The following is a 15,151-nucleotide window of genomic DNA, read 5'->3' on the forward strand; positions in this document are numbered from 1 at the left end:
AAAAACCAAAACCACACATGTAACTGTTCAACAGTTAAAGACCTTCAAGCATGGCTACATTTCATGTAAGAAACAGTTCATCTACTAAATTTAAACATCACTAACAGCTTTAATATTGCCACTCTCCATACCCATCTGCTCAAACATTAACAAAAGAGAAACAATTGTACATGTTGGTTTTCAAAATAAAAAACAAAAAACCCCACAAATGCACTATCCAAGAAACCCACACTAATCCTTGAACAATCTATTCCAGAAGCAACAGTGAAAAGAGGTAAAAGTCATCTGCAAAATACTAAGACACGACAGTCAGACCAGCTACTATAGGACCTTGCCTTGGAGGTTTCTTGGTTGGTGAGTCTCTTAAAAGTGAAGCAAGTCAAATGCCACAAAAGTGACAAGCTGTCTCAAGCCATAAAAAAAAATCACTGAATCCTGAAGGATATAGCAGAGAGAGTATAACTCAACCTAGGACTCAAAATTGTCTAGTACTCAAAGATTTGCTGATTCAATAAGATAAAAATTAATCTATACCTTTCAGTATGAAAACAAGGGCTCAGCTCTGCATGGGAAGATCCTGACCCCACATACAAGCTCACTAATCTCAGAGACACTTAATTCTAAAATAATGCTGCCTGTACTCGTATCTTAGAATAAGCTTCAGGTTCACTGAGTGAAAGAAAAATTGGTCTGATAACTGACAACTTACTTATCACTCTCTTGAGAGATGTAGAGACGGTTAGATAAACTGGCAAGAAAGGCCTCAACAATCACCGAGTCTATAGTCAAGCCAGCTTTCAAGCACCTGGAATAACAATGAATAGAAAACTTGCTAGAACAGTCAGAGAAAAGAAAACGAAAGCATGAATTAAACACTTAACCTTTTACTACTATAAATGCACACCATATAAGGGAAAAAAGTTTATACTAAAGTTTAAGAACTGATTGTCCAGAACACTGCAGATGTGTTCTAAAAAACAAGCAGAGTTTCTACTGCTGCTTTTTCCAGCAACAATAAAGATGGGGATATGCAGTCAGTTCAGAACCCACTGCTTTAAAAACTTTGATCCCTTGTCCATAGTCATGGGTTATTTGTCTTTCCTCCAGCTCTCTGTAGCTGTCTAGAAGGGAAGAATAATCATTACACTGCCCACATTTGAGTGCACAACAATCCTTCTGTTACAGAAGGTTCACTCAACATGACAATCTAAGCAGAAAACAAAAACCCTGCTGAGGATCAAAATGGTGACCAGCATGAATTACACATGTTGGAAGCAAAACAATGAGACTGAATTATTATTTTACAATTAGGACACAACCAGAACCAAGAGATGTCTGAAGAAAAATGAAGTAATGATCAAAAAAGGCAAAAAGCCTTTACAGAAGCACAGAGCAGCACCTTGTGAAGGGTCACAATACTTTTCTGCTAGAGAAATAAAACACGTGTTCCAACATGGTGCAAGTCGCTCTCTTACCTGCAGATGTTGTCTATGGCAATGTCACGCAGCTGCTCATACATGGATGGTTGACTTTTCTTGCCAGGCATTACATTTAGAGTGGACTCTGAATGCTCATTTGTTACACTAATCTTGATGTCATTACCACCTGCTATGAACACAGAGTATAGAAATTAACATGTTTTGAAATACCTTTTTTCCCCCAAGATAAGAGTGAGTGCAAAACAGCCTACTTTACATCTCAGAGTTGACCTGAAGAACTTTGGAAATGTGCATGTTGTCACTAGCTATGCAAGATATTACTGTATTTAACTATTCCTAAACAATTATTCCTAAAATTAGTCACCTTCAGTTCTCATTTTACCTGTTCTGCTTCAGCATTATGATACTGCTACTGATACATTAGCAAGTACTTAGCTACTGCTAATGATGCATTAGCAAATGATTTAAACTGACCATTTTCTTTTTGGAAATCATAACTTGATATCACAATTTAAAAGCAAAACCAAAAAAACAGTCAAACACCATCAAAATGGTCATGGGGCTGGGGCACAGGACCTGTATGGAGAGTCTGAGGACAACAGCCTAGTTCAGCCTGGAGAAGTAGCAGCTTTGGACAGACCTAATGGCTGCCTTCCAAAGCATAAAGTAGGTCACCAAGAAGAGAGAAGCAAGCCTCATGGGAGAATAAGACACAACACCCATAACTTGAAACAAGAGAGGTTTCACCCAGATACATAATTCTTCCCCCTGTCCCACTATGAGGATAATTACATACTGGCTCAGGTCGTAGAATCTCTGTCCTCGGAGGTTTTTGAAAGCCTGTGTGGGCAAAGCCCTAAGCAAACAGCTCTAAATTGAATGCAGGAGGTTGACACAGATAACACAACCTTCAATACTGCAGTATCACACTGCAGCTGTTGTGATCTCACTCAGTACAAAAGCACTTGAGGTAAGACTATTCCAGTTTCAGCAGAATAGGCAAAGCAATATTGCTGCTAGGGTAAAATGTAACTCTACGCATACTGCTTGCCCTTAGATACACTTCTACCATAATTGGATTTGCATTCCTCTTCTCCATCTCCAAAAAAGCCCACAAATGCATCTCCATTTCCCTCTACAGCTATATCAAAAGCATCAAAAAGCCATACAAGTTGGAAAACAATCACTAACATATCTTTTGGAACACGGCCTTTTTTCTTTTACCTGTGTGATACTGGCTATGATACTTGTAAAGTTTCACAAGCACTGGGGAAGGAATCACAAGAAAGTCTCTCAAGGATGGATTGACAGAATGAACCACAACAGGGAACCTCTCACACAAACGACCTAGACCCTAAAAAAGAAAAAATAAAGAACATAAGCTTTAGAACATAACAGTCCAATTTTTACTTCAACTGTAAGCTTGTGACTTCAGCTCAATAAAAAAAAAAAACACAACAAAAAAAACAAAACAAAAAAACCCCAAACAAACCACACATAGTTCTGAGAGATTCAGTTTTTAGCAGAAGATTTAGATATTTCAAGCCTCCAATTCTTTTAGGTTATCCTAGAGTTCGTCATGCCAGTCCAGCCTCATTCCTCTCTTTCAGGGTGATTTCACAGGAGTTACATGAAATGAACTGCACTCTCTAAAAATAAAGTTACTGGACAAGTTTCAATATTTAGAGAACCCTGATAATTTACTATTTACCATGTGGTAGAAAACAACACATTTGTAAGACTATGAAAAAGTGCCCAATAAGAAGACATAAAAATTAGAATAATCAAGTCTTAGTCTTAAAACTCAGTGATCTGCCAGTCCCAGTATTTTAACTGTTTATGTAATGGACTAAGAAGCTAAATATTTCAGAAATGAAATATTGGTTAAAAAAAATCTGAGTAATATTATTATTCAAGAAGTAGTTGAGCTAAGAAAATTTTGAAAGCAGTACTCTACTGTAATTCTAGATTCCACATCAGACCTTTAAAATCCAAACACAAAACACACTGATGGAAAGTAATACAAATAGCAGGTAAGTGTTATTCTAGCAACCTGAGACTCCCCAAACTCTCACTCTCACTGTAAAGACAGACCTGCAAACAGCAAATTAGCAGCGGCAAGTGAGCAATGATGACTTTGCTTGAGGTTTTCGACTGCAGCTTCTCTGACAACTTGATGCACAGGTTTTCTGCACCTTAAATGAAAAATCCAACAGAAAAAATTATGTTTATCAGATTTGTTATTAGGTCACACACAACCTAATGCTTACTGGAATTTCTAAAACAATGCTAAAAATGTATCAATTTCACTCTCTTCATGCTACAATTCCTCAAAGAGATTTAATGCTTCTTCTGAGAAAACAGTTTTGGAAACCTAGTATCTGCACCAAACAGCTCTGTCAAACACTATGACTGAAAGAATGACAGTACTTAAGGTTGATTTTGAGTGTACTTCACATTTGATAAAAATTAAGTATTGCAAGGTCCAAAGGCAAAAATCCTTCACATAGTCAGAGGAAATATAAGAATTATAAAACAAGAAAAAAAATTGAAAGTGAGAAAGAGCTTCCCAGTCCTGTTAGCAATGAAGAAAAAACACATTTAAGACACTAAAAGCAATAATTCAAAACATTAAATAAACTAGAAAATAAGTAGCGTGATACAGCAACTATACCATCTCTTGTAGACAAGCTAATAGGACATTTCCGTTTCCATTTCTATGAAGAAATGTCTAGCTACCTAGCCTATTAATCTGACAACATTTTGATGTAAGTTTTACTCTTGTATTCTAATAGCAAAAAGTATTCCACTGAAATTTATTTTATATTTCTGAGCATCATCTAATCTCAGAGACCTTATAAGTATTTTCACCACTTCAAAAAAAACAAAGGAATAAAAAATAAAGAGACAGACATTCCAGAGACCAAAGAGCATTTTTAACCTTGCTCATCTTTCACAGCCCACACCATGAGATCCACACAGGCAGCATTAGCCTGACAACGCAGTTTTAGAGGACTCAGTTCATTGTGCAGTCGATCCACGTCATGAAGGATTTTCTGAAGTTCTGATTGACTGCTGTTGAATTGCTCTAGCACAAAATCATGGATTTCCTTCACAAATGAGTTAGGAAGGTCTAAAGAAATGAAAGGAAATTGCATTATACTAGAAGGATGAGAATCAGTGTATCAGAATGACAGCATATATAAAATCTATTGCCATGTTATAAATGAAATTATTTCATAAAGTTTATCCCCTCCCTAAAAGACAAATTTGATAGCCAAGTGCACCAGTAAGCAGAAAATTGAAATGCCATCTATTAATCCTCTTAGTGGTGCTCAAAATATTTTTTTCCCTTTTTCTTTAGCACCTTTTTTGTATGGAAACATTTCAAAATACAAATTTTACAGTATACACGGAGTTCCCAGGAAATGCAAACCCCTACGTTCAAGAACTCAACACAATGCAGACAACACTTTGGATCCTAGATATAATGAAGGATAAATTAAAAAAATACAAATACTATACCTTTCATATAGTACAACGTGTCTCTCAGCATTTTAAACTGAGCAAGATAAAGAGGGTCACTGAATGTTTTATAATAGAGATCTGTACTAGCACCAGTCTGAAAGAGAAAAGAAGCAACCTGCTAGATTCAAAATTAAGTATTTTCCATTGTATAAATGAATAAATCTTATTCCAGTCACATAACTGGTTTCCTCCACAATGTAAACAAACATTTAACACAGGTATCAGAAGTAACCTCACAGCTTTCCCCCCTACTTTTATCAAAATAAAAAAATACAGCCATTCAGTGCATTAAATAAGATTCAGTCACTCTTTCAGTTTGAAGAGGACACACATGTTCTAACAGTGTTGTTAAAAAAAAAAGAAAAAGGAGGATTCAAACCTCTCATTTTACTGAGAAAGCAAAAAGAGAAACTGAAGCTGTCTCCACTTAGGCCTGCATTTCAAATATGGCAGTAGACAGGGCTTTGCTGTTCTTCCCAGACAGTTCAAACAGGAGATCAGTATCATTTTGCAAAGAGAAGGCAAACCTTACACAGGTAAAAAACTAATTTTCCAAGTATTAAATATTAAGACCAAAAATAAAAAAAATCAGGTCATTAGAAAAGGAATTTAAAAACACACCTCTGCAACTTCAGATAAAACTGCATCTAAGGTCTTTAGCAGAGAATCCCCAACGATCTGTTTTACCTACGAAGGAAAAAAAATAAAAAATAAAAAAAGGAAGTTTCCTGTTGATGACTCTTAGACAGAAAGACAATACAGTTTTGCCTGCACACAGAAAACACAAATCACCTGACTGCAAAGTGTCAGATGAAATTAAGGCTACAAGATTTTCTGGCTGCAACAAGAATAAATATATTTGAGCCTCTGTGTGCTGTTCCAAAATAGCTGGTGCAAGAAGCAGGCAGGGCCAGTAGTTTCTGTCACTTACATGAATTCCCAGCAACTAAACCCTTCTAGAAAAGCATCTCATTCTCACAGCAAAAACTAATCTTCTATTTCAGCAACTAGCAGCACCTAAGTTACCTCAGATCAAGTGGTCTGCAAGACTCAAGCAGGAAGAAGTTAAAATAAACTTATTTGATTTCAAAATTCTTCACAGTCCATATAAGAGCTTTTTAGGAATACTATTGAAGCATGACATCAAATGCTATAAAAACTACTCTAACCTTAACAGACAAACACCATCTTTTTATTTGCAATCTAAAAGCTTGAACTTAAAACTGCATGTATTTCTATCACAAGGATCTAGAATGCAATCTCACTGCAGCCTTCATAAGAACCCATCACAAACCATGTTCAACAGCTGGCGGAGCATTTCCAGTGGGATGTTAAACTCCTTATTGTTAATGCCATTGAAGAGAGGAGAAACTGAAAAGCTGGAGCTGATTGTAGAGAAGTAATAATCAGGATCCAATGCACTCCCATCAGGCAGATATGAACCTGATCAGAAAAAATAATAGAAATCAAAGTTTGCGAAGAGAGAGGCTATATAAACTTTGTTTAATGGTAAAGTTTAGTCACTACTAAAGAGTTATCATTAACACAGGTACAGTCTTTAACTTGCAAGCTATCCAGAGGCACATTTCAACTCATTTAGTGGTAAATCAAGACAGAAAACTATGATGAAAAAATACATTTGTTCATTAGAAGTTTACAATCCCAATGGAATAATTAATTTCAATTACTTGTGTCCGTGTCAGACACTGCTGATAAGAAGTCTGCCCCTACTACTGATGCACATTTACCTGAAAACATCTGTAAAGGACATTTTGTTTAAAAGAATAGAGGTGCAAAGAACAGGTTAAGTCAAAACTATTTCGCAAGGTTTTCCCCTATATTAGATCAAATGAATATGTGTCACAGCTTTCATCTTGGAAGAGGCACCAATTCACTACTGCAATTTAATCGCAAAGAGAAATCAAAGTATTTTTCAGATTCAAGTACTCTATTAAGCAAACAACCTGCTAAGCATATTGCTTTTGGCACTGTATCCACTTTAGAAATTACATCTCTGCTTTTTTAAAGTACTCAGCTGCCTGTGCTAAAGTAACGTTGTTGTGATTAATAGGCCTTCAAGCAAGACTAACAAAAATGTTTTCAGTCCTTTTTTCTAAACAGTTTGCCTTGGCCAGAATAAAAACAAGGCCACGACTCATCTTCTTCAGAAAGTAAGACAAACTGTATTATCAGAAATAATACCAGGGCTGCCTGTGTCTGAAATACCTGTAGAAGTTAGTATTGAAAACAAAATCCTGATTAGAATAATCATAACTCTGTCAGAAACACAATTAAAATGATTGCAAAATTTTTACAAAGTTGTCCACTATCCACCTATAGCTTAAATTAAGATTATTTTAGATCTACTACCATAGCCTCTCTCTAACCTGTAGTCAGGTTTTTTTTGTTGTTGGTTTTTTTACATTCGAAACATGAAGACCTTAAAATTGAAGCAGTACAGTCTGGTTCAACAGGGTAGACAGAAGACAAACAGGTCTCCTCCTACTTGGCAATTTCAGAATGATATTTGAATTACCCTGCAATCCCATGATCTGACTGCAGAAGAAAGATGCCTCTGCAAATAGTAACATGAAGGAAAAAGAAAAGCAATGTGGAAGAAATTAATTTAAGCCAGGGCTCGAGAGAGAAGAATGACACAGAAACAGAGAATGCCCAAACTGTAAAAAACCTCAAAGGGCAAAACCAGAGACACCAAAACACCTCAGATGCAGAGCTAGTCCTCCACTTGATTAATGAAAGAGTTTATTTTTAAGCCCTGCATGACTTACAGCAAGAGCTCTATCAAAACTCAGTAGTTAAGTGTCTGTATATTAATTCATGAAAATATTTCACATTTCTGAGCTTTCTGATACAGTAATTAATACACATTAGTGAGCACTCCATTTCAGTGTCTCCTTTATTATCCCTCACTTCAGCAAATTACTAGGTCTTACACAATGACCCATATCACGTCTACTTCAAATGGGGCAGTTTCAGATTTATACAACATGCCATAAAGGTCTCAAAATTGGAGATTCTAGTCCAACCATTTAGTTGTCCAGTGAAGCACAGTATTAACACTTGTTTCCCAACGTTATTCAGCCTAATCTCCTGAAATATTTCTGGCCTGGTTGAATTAAGCTCTTCAGTACTAGGCACAGCCTAGCAGTAAGCAAATCATGTCTCTCTCAGAAGCCTGCCAGAAACAACTGAGCTGGGAAACTACAGGTGTTAATAACAACTTCCTACTGTCTTTATATTCCAAAATTTTTCAGAATCCTAGCAGGCATGTGCCACAGAACTACTATAAGAATTCTAGAGGACAGAGAAAGGGATCAGAAAGATTTTGGTTTTCTATAAATAGTAACAAAACCCCCAAACCACACACTGTTCCTTTGCAAAGTAATTTAGTAAGAATTCTAGAGGACACAGAAAGGGATCAGAAAGATTTTGGTTTTCAGTTTTCTATAAATAGCAACAAAACCCCCAAAGCACACACTGTTCCTTTGCAAAGTAATTTACCTATAAGAATTCTAGAGGACAGAGAAAGGGATCAGAAAGATTTTGGTTTTCTATAAATAGTAACAAAACCCCCAAACCACACACTGTTCCTTTGCAAAGTAATTTACCTTCAAAGTAATGAATTGCAGATCCTCCAGGAGAGCTGGGAGGAGGAATTCCACGTTCAGGACTAACCTGAAACATCACACAAAAGCCAGAATTTAAAAACTATTTATAAAACACTGGAAAATCTTCCAGAGAATGGTTTATACACTTTATAATGAAACACAGCTTCAAGCAAAACTAACAGGAACTACCTATTGCCATGGCTAACAGCTCAATTCCAACCAAAAATGGGAAGTTAAAAAAGCTAGCTCAGTGCTTTTGACTAAAGGGGAAGAAATCAGAATGATGACTCCTGTACAATCGGTGGTTTCAAAACCAGCATCTGAATCCACCCTTCCCCTAAGACAATGAACACCCACAGCTCCTGGGGACACCAGGTATCTCAATACATGAGCTCATGGATCTTCAGCACTTCTGAAAACTTTAGCCACTAAATGCCAGCTTCCCAAATTCTCAGATATACATTACAATGCTTTTTCATGAGAAAAACACAAGGAATAGGATTTGTCAATTGTTCCTTGTGAAGACTTATTAGTACAGTTGTTAGTTTAAATGCCACTGATTATTCTGTAGCTCACATACCTGTGAGATGCTAGATACACTGCTAGCCTTTCTCTTTAGTGTTCCTTCTTGGCAAACAGTGAGCAGAGAACTGGGAAGAATTGATCTGAAATCATTAAAGGATCGTCGGCGAATTCCTTCAAGCTCTTCTGGAACTCTCAGGGAATGTGGGGGAATTTTTGGAAAAAGCTTTGAGAGGAGAGCCTCCTCTGAATTGCTGTAGCGACCAAAGGCTCGAGAAATTCCTATCAGGCAGGGCACTGCATACTTGCATAAATATTCTGGAAAAGAAAAACACATGTAACAGGATATTAACAGTAACTCAGAACTTCTCTTCACAGTTTTGCTATCACTTTGCTAAACCTTTTCAGCCTAATGTGCTCTACTAAGACTTATTTGTGCAAGTAGAGGAAAAATCATGAAGGTATCACAAATTAATACACTTCTGCTTCTGTATTTACCAATCAGCAACCAACAGAATAAATACGTGCTAAGGGAAGTCAAAAGAAAAAGCTGCTCACTTTTCAGAAGTGTGATAGTTTCACGGGGCTAGCCCGTGGCCAGCAGCCAACACCCACTCCCCCTCACCCCCAGGGGATAGGGGAGAGGATTGGGGGCAAGGATAAGGATAAGGGGCAAGGTTGAGACAAGAACAGTTTAATAATAGAAATAAAAGAAAACTTAAAATAATACTAATATTAAAATAGTAGTGATAACGATAACAGTAATGAAATATACAAATGAGTGATACCCAGTGCAACTGCTCACCACCCGCCAACCAAGCCCGGCCAGTTCCCAGATCACGATCCCAGAGGAGCGACAATCCCGAACCGAAACCGCAATCCCGGGAGAGCCAGAGCCCGAGCCAAAGCCAGAGAGGAAGAGTCCCTCACTAATATACCAGACACGATGTGATATCATATGGAATATCCCATTGGCATATCTAAATGCCAATTTAGCTTATTAATTTAAACATTCCTCACCCCCTTAGATCTTGTGCTTGTAGACTAACAGAACATGAAGCCCTTTACTTCCAGTGACAAAAATGCAAACACTGGAATGTTATCAGTGTTTCTCTCATAAAAAAGCCCATGCTGAAAGCAAAATGCAGCACTATTCCAGCTACTAAAAAGAAACCCAGATCTGTTGCAGCTAAAAACCAGGACAAGGAGAGTTCCTGATAATTAGAAAACACATGAGAAGTTCAGAGGACAGGAGTTACAAATATAGTAACAATATAAAGAGTTATTTTTATAGTACCTTTATCATGCATTTGTGGGGTCTGGCACATTCCCAACAGGAACTGCATTACTTGTAAAATTGCATCCAAAATCTAAAGCAATCAAGACAGACATACAAAAATACCTTTTGGTAAAGAGATATTATTACCTTATACCACATCACTACAACACAAAAGGAACCTGCAAATATTAATGTAAGCACCTATGTAAACAAGATCTTTTTAATGCTATGTTACTAAAAAAGTATATTGCCCTTATTCAGCTTCTTTTGTAAAGTCTGCAGCTAGCTGGTATGTACTAGCAGAATAAAACTGCAGCAGTCCTAATCTCACTATTAAAACTTGAATTCTGAAACTCTGGGCTCAGTGAGTGCCATCCTTTGACACCTGGAAGTAACAGCAGACTTATGAGTAACTTCTAGGTACGTGACTATTGATTAACATGAGGAAAATAATACAACAGTACACATGTAAAAGCAATCAATCCCTCTGCAAGAAAACAAGCAGCTGTGGTGTACCCTCTTGCAGCCATGTGTCAGTATGGCAGCGCTGGAGAACTGGGTACTACATCAGCACAAACTTAAGATGAACCCTACCTGCTCCCGGAGAGACGCGTCCCTGTACGCAACATCTGACAACAACGTCACCAAGCAGAAGCTGAAGTTTTCTGCAACTGGAAGCAACCCTGCAAGTAACAGAGAGAAAATGAGCCACTTAAGTATTGTTAGAGAGAATCAACAGAGAAAGAGTAAATAACAATAAATCAAAAAGACATTAAGTGACTCCCACGTCACAGTTCTGAAATAGACTGTAGAAAAATATAGCACTACATACAAAATCTAGAAATACACTCTAACCACCAGAATTTCAGCATGAAATGTTAAAAGATTAATTTCAATAACTAAAAACTTTTCCAGGCTTTCAAGTAATTAAAAAAAAAAAAATTTAATAGTAACCCTTGTGAAAAATGTATTCTTCTATTAATTTTAAGAGATATTAAGGGACAAGAAATTATGTTTTTAAATAGTAACTAGCATAAAAGCTAGAAGTAGAGCATACAAATCTCATGTTCCACTTACCTGTTCTAACTACTACACAATCTTCTCCAATTTAGTAACAAACTACATTGAATTTAGAATTATTTGGCAAGTGCAATTTTTCACAAAACAGTCAAGCAAGCAAGGTGGGAGCTATTCACCTTCCTCTTTGCTTCTAAAGAAAATCAATATTAAAGGCTGTCGAGTCAGGAGCTAAGAACTAGCATGACCTAGCACCTCCCCTCATACCACGTCCCCAGTAACCTTTGTTATTTCCATTTCCTGGCTGGCATTCCACAAGAAAGATCAAAAAAATCCAACCATCACCTCTGCCTTTCCGTGCATTGCTTTCTTCTATCCATTGGACTTTGGGAAGACCCTTCAGAAGTCGGAGGAGGTAAGGAACCACGTTATCTTTGTGCTAGAGAGGAAAATACTCTATTTAAAATGGAGAAGAAAAGCTGAACCACATAATCTCAAGATATTTTACAGATATGGAAAGACTACAGTAACCACACCCAGAACACACTACTAATGATTACTCCACAGGCTTCTTGAAAATTGCAAAATTGATTTCAACACAAGTGTCCTGGTTTTGGCTGGGATAGAGATAATTTTCTTCACGGGGCTGCAGTTTGGATTTGTGCCAAGAGCCGTGTTGATAATGCAGAGAAGTTTTTGTTACTGCTGAGCAGGGCTTACACAGCATCAAGGCCTTTCCTGCTTCTCACAGCACCCCACCAGCAAGTAGGCTGGGGGTGCACATGACGCTGGGAGGGGACACAGCTGGGACAGCTGATCCCAACTGACCAAAGGGATATTCCATAACATATGATGTCATGCTCAGCGTATGAATCTGGGGGAAGAAGAAGGAAGGAGGGATGTTAACAGTTACTTCCCAAGTAACTGTTACATGTGTGGAGCCCTGCTTTCCTGGAGACAGCTGAACACCTGCCTGCCCATGGGAAGTAGTGAATGAATTCCTTGTTTTGCTTTGCTTGGGCACACAGCTTTTACTTTACCTATTAAACTGTTTTTATCTCAACCCATGAGTCTTCTCACTTTTACTCTCCCAATCCTCTTCCCCATCCCAGCTGGGGCTAGTGAGCAAGTGGCTGTGTGGTGCTTAGTTGCCAGCTGGAGTTAAACCATGACAATAGGCAAATGAAAGTAAACCATTCAGCGCTATAAATCCAGCCCTTTAATTCTAGGCAACAGCTCATTCTCAGTAAAAGCTGGAGAAAAAAGTTCCAGAAGAGTAATTGACCCCACACAATTTATTAGTTTACAGCAAGGTCACAAAATAATTTTAAGGCAGTTAGAAATTCAGTGCCAGCCCCAATTCGGTACAGGTGATCCACCCATGGCCTAATGCAAGTCACTTAACACACCTGTGTAACACTCCAGCTTCCTCATCTGCAAATCAAACCATGGCACTGTCCTTCCTCACTGCGTTGGATTAATTAATACTAATACCAATTAATTAATACAAATGCTAAGAAGTATGAATACATCTGCCTTATTTAAACTTCATACTACAAAAAAACCCACAAAAAGGTCATTAATAATATGCATGCAAGCTATATCATACTAAATAGGAGGAAACTCAGGCCTGATGCAGACCCTAGTAATGTTAATGACTGAGAGTGAGGTCTAAATACAGTTAGTCTAAGTGGGAAAAATACCTGAAGGTCAGATTCAATTAGAAATATTCCTAAAGCAATAACAGCATCTCTGCGACGTTCATCTAACTGGAAAATCCCATGGAAATCCACTGGACACATACAGAGCAGTTTTTGTACCTGAAAAACGGCAGAGGGAAAGAACAGTGGAAAAGACTGAAACTGTCAAAACAATTCAAGGAAACAACAGTACCTGTGTTAAAACTGTCCTTCAAAAATCCACCAGTAAACCTCAGGAAAGTGATTCAAATAGTTCCCAGCTTCTCTTTTATGGAGCAGAGCTAGCTGTCATGTCCATGCCCTGGAGCACACCAAGCAACAGGCCTGGGCAGCACGAATACAATTGCAAATATTTCCAGAGCAGAGAAACGAGCTGTCAGGCTGTGGTTTCCAAGACTTATTCAGACCTCCTGTGTCTGAAGTGGGCAGCAGTCTTTCCATCTTTTGGAAGACGGACAGCCACATTACCCTCCATTAGTCATCAATCTTAATGAGAGCATCTAAGGGCTAGGAAAGTGATGAATGACAGAAACCAGAAAAAGACAAAAAATCTCAAGTAGATGTCAACCATTTTTACCACAGTTGATTCAAAAGTTTCTTCAACTCTTGATCAAGCTGTTTGTTTTCACATCTCAAGAGAATTTCTGAAACTTTTCAGAGCACCACATTTACAGAACTCACTCCTGCAACCCCACTACAGCACAGCATTCATCCACACTAATTCACTGGGCATTTTGGATGGGCAAGAAAAACACAACAGGCACATATATCATATTTACTCAATTTCTGTAAACAAAAACCAGGTGGATGGAGCTTTGGTTACACCTGCACCAAAGCCTTTGTCATATACAGCACCGAACAATAAACTGCGACCCAGCTGAGCATGACTTTTGCTCAAATCCTTTTAACATGATTAAGTTCCCAGAACTATTATTTTCTCACTACTTACCCATTACTTCACTCCATGGTCACCAAACACACATCTAAAGAATATATCAAATCTCCCAAACACTTTATTTTCCTATGGAACTATTAAGAAAGGGAAAATGCAGCAAGCACATTGTCTTTTTATAAATCTCCTTTATGTTAACAAATGTCACCTAAAAAGGGCTGCCACAGTAAATACCTATGTTTGAATGTCAAGTTACTTCCTATTTAGATAACTCTTTAAACACCCAGCCTTGAAATTTCTAACCAAGAAACAATTTCCCTAGAGGATTAGAAGAATTCACTGGATGCCCAGTGGAATTTAAGACCAGACCTCATAATTACATGACCTCTAACACAACACAAATAATCCTCTTGCTCAACATAAAATACAGCAGAGGAAATCCAAACTTTGGAAAATAGCTTCTCATGTATGTGTCCCACATCAAGTTAATATTTGCAATAACAGGAGGGAATAACTTTAGCTAGATATGAACTGTTAATATCATTTAACTCCTACTGTAGTCTCTCCCTAAAAAAAAAATAATAATCCCTTGATATTAGTGGTGCAACAGCAAGGTTTAAAAAAACTATTCACAGTCGGCTGTCAGGCCACTGGTGGATTTCCAGAACAAGAACTAAGAAAAGAAGCCGACAAGAGCTGGCCAAGAGCAAGCGCTCCAGTTCCATCAGCACAGAACTGTGCTTTTCAACAATTTAGTCATCGCTCCTTATGGCAGGAGACAATTTAGAAGTTTAGTCACTTTAAATCACTTTAGAAGTGATTTAGAAGTTTAGAAGTTTAATCACTTTAATCACTTCCCTTTGTGCTCAGGGAAGCCAACTCCCAGCACACCAGGCTCTGTCCATCTCTCCTCCCCACAGCCCAACCTTGCCCACGCCAGCTGCTCTGCGCCACAGCGGAGACCCACGAGGGGAACTGCCCTGACAAGGACTGGTTTGACTCTGGTTTGACTCTGGTTTGACACTCAGTACAGGTTCATCTCAACAGGCAGATTCCACCCGGAGCTGGCCACATCGCTTGGATTGAACCAGATACGGGGAATAAAGCAACAGCCCTAATTAGGCTGAGACTAATTACACCTACAC

The 15,151-nt window shown here is 38.0% G+C and overlaps 1 protein-coding gene across 2 annotated transcripts in view; it reads right to left on the minus strand.

The window, feature by feature from the left end:
* PI4KA (phosphatidylinositol 4-kinase alpha) overlaps positions 1 to 13,246 on the minus strand; it is a 58,933-nt gene extending 45,687 nt beyond the window's left edge. The window contains exons 1-14 of one of the 2 annotated variants that reach the window (XM_010171730.1): positions 13,118 to 13,246; positions 11,760 to 11,853; positions 10,992 to 11,080; positions 10,416 to 10,488; positions 9,177 to 9,436; positions 8,597 to 8,663; positions 6,262 to 6,410; positions 5,589 to 5,654; positions 4,965 to 5,061; positions 4,381 to 4,572; positions 3,534 to 3,634; positions 2,664 to 2,793; positions 1,476 to 1,608; positions 710 to 805 (exon numbers count right to left, since the gene is read on the minus strand). In XM_010171730.1, the coding sequence (XP_010170032.1) occupies positions 710 to 805; positions 1,476 to 1,608; positions 2,664 to 2,793; positions 3,534 to 3,634; positions 4,381 to 4,572; positions 4,965 to 5,061; positions 5,589 to 5,654; positions 6,262 to 6,410; positions 8,597 to 8,663; positions 9,177 to 9,436; positions 10,416 to 10,488; positions 10,992 to 11,080; positions 11,760 to 11,853; positions 13,118 to 13,216 (1,646 nt within the window). In that variant the 5' untranslated portion in view covers positions 13,217 to 13,246. The remainder of the gene's footprint in view (positions 1 to 709; positions 806 to 1,475; positions 1,609 to 2,663; positions 2,794 to 3,533; positions 3,635 to 4,380; positions 4,573 to 4,964; positions 5,062 to 5,588; positions 5,655 to 6,261; positions 6,411 to 8,596; positions 8,664 to 9,176; positions 9,437 to 10,415; positions 10,489 to 10,991; positions 11,081 to 11,759; positions 11,854 to 13,117) is intronic. The other variant, XM_010171731.1, reaches the window with a different exon arrangement.
* Between the last annotated feature and the right edge of the window lie 1,905 nt (positions 13,247 to 15,151).

Source organism: Antrostomus carolinensis, unplaced genomic scaffold (genome assembly GCF_000700745.2).
Source record: "Antrostomus carolinensis isolate BGI_N321 unplaced genomic scaffold, ASM70074v2 scaffold18837, whole genome shotgun sequence".
Lineage (NCBI taxonomy): Eukaryota > Metazoa > Chordata > Aves > Caprimulgiformes > Caprimulgidae > Antrostomus > Antrostomus carolinensis.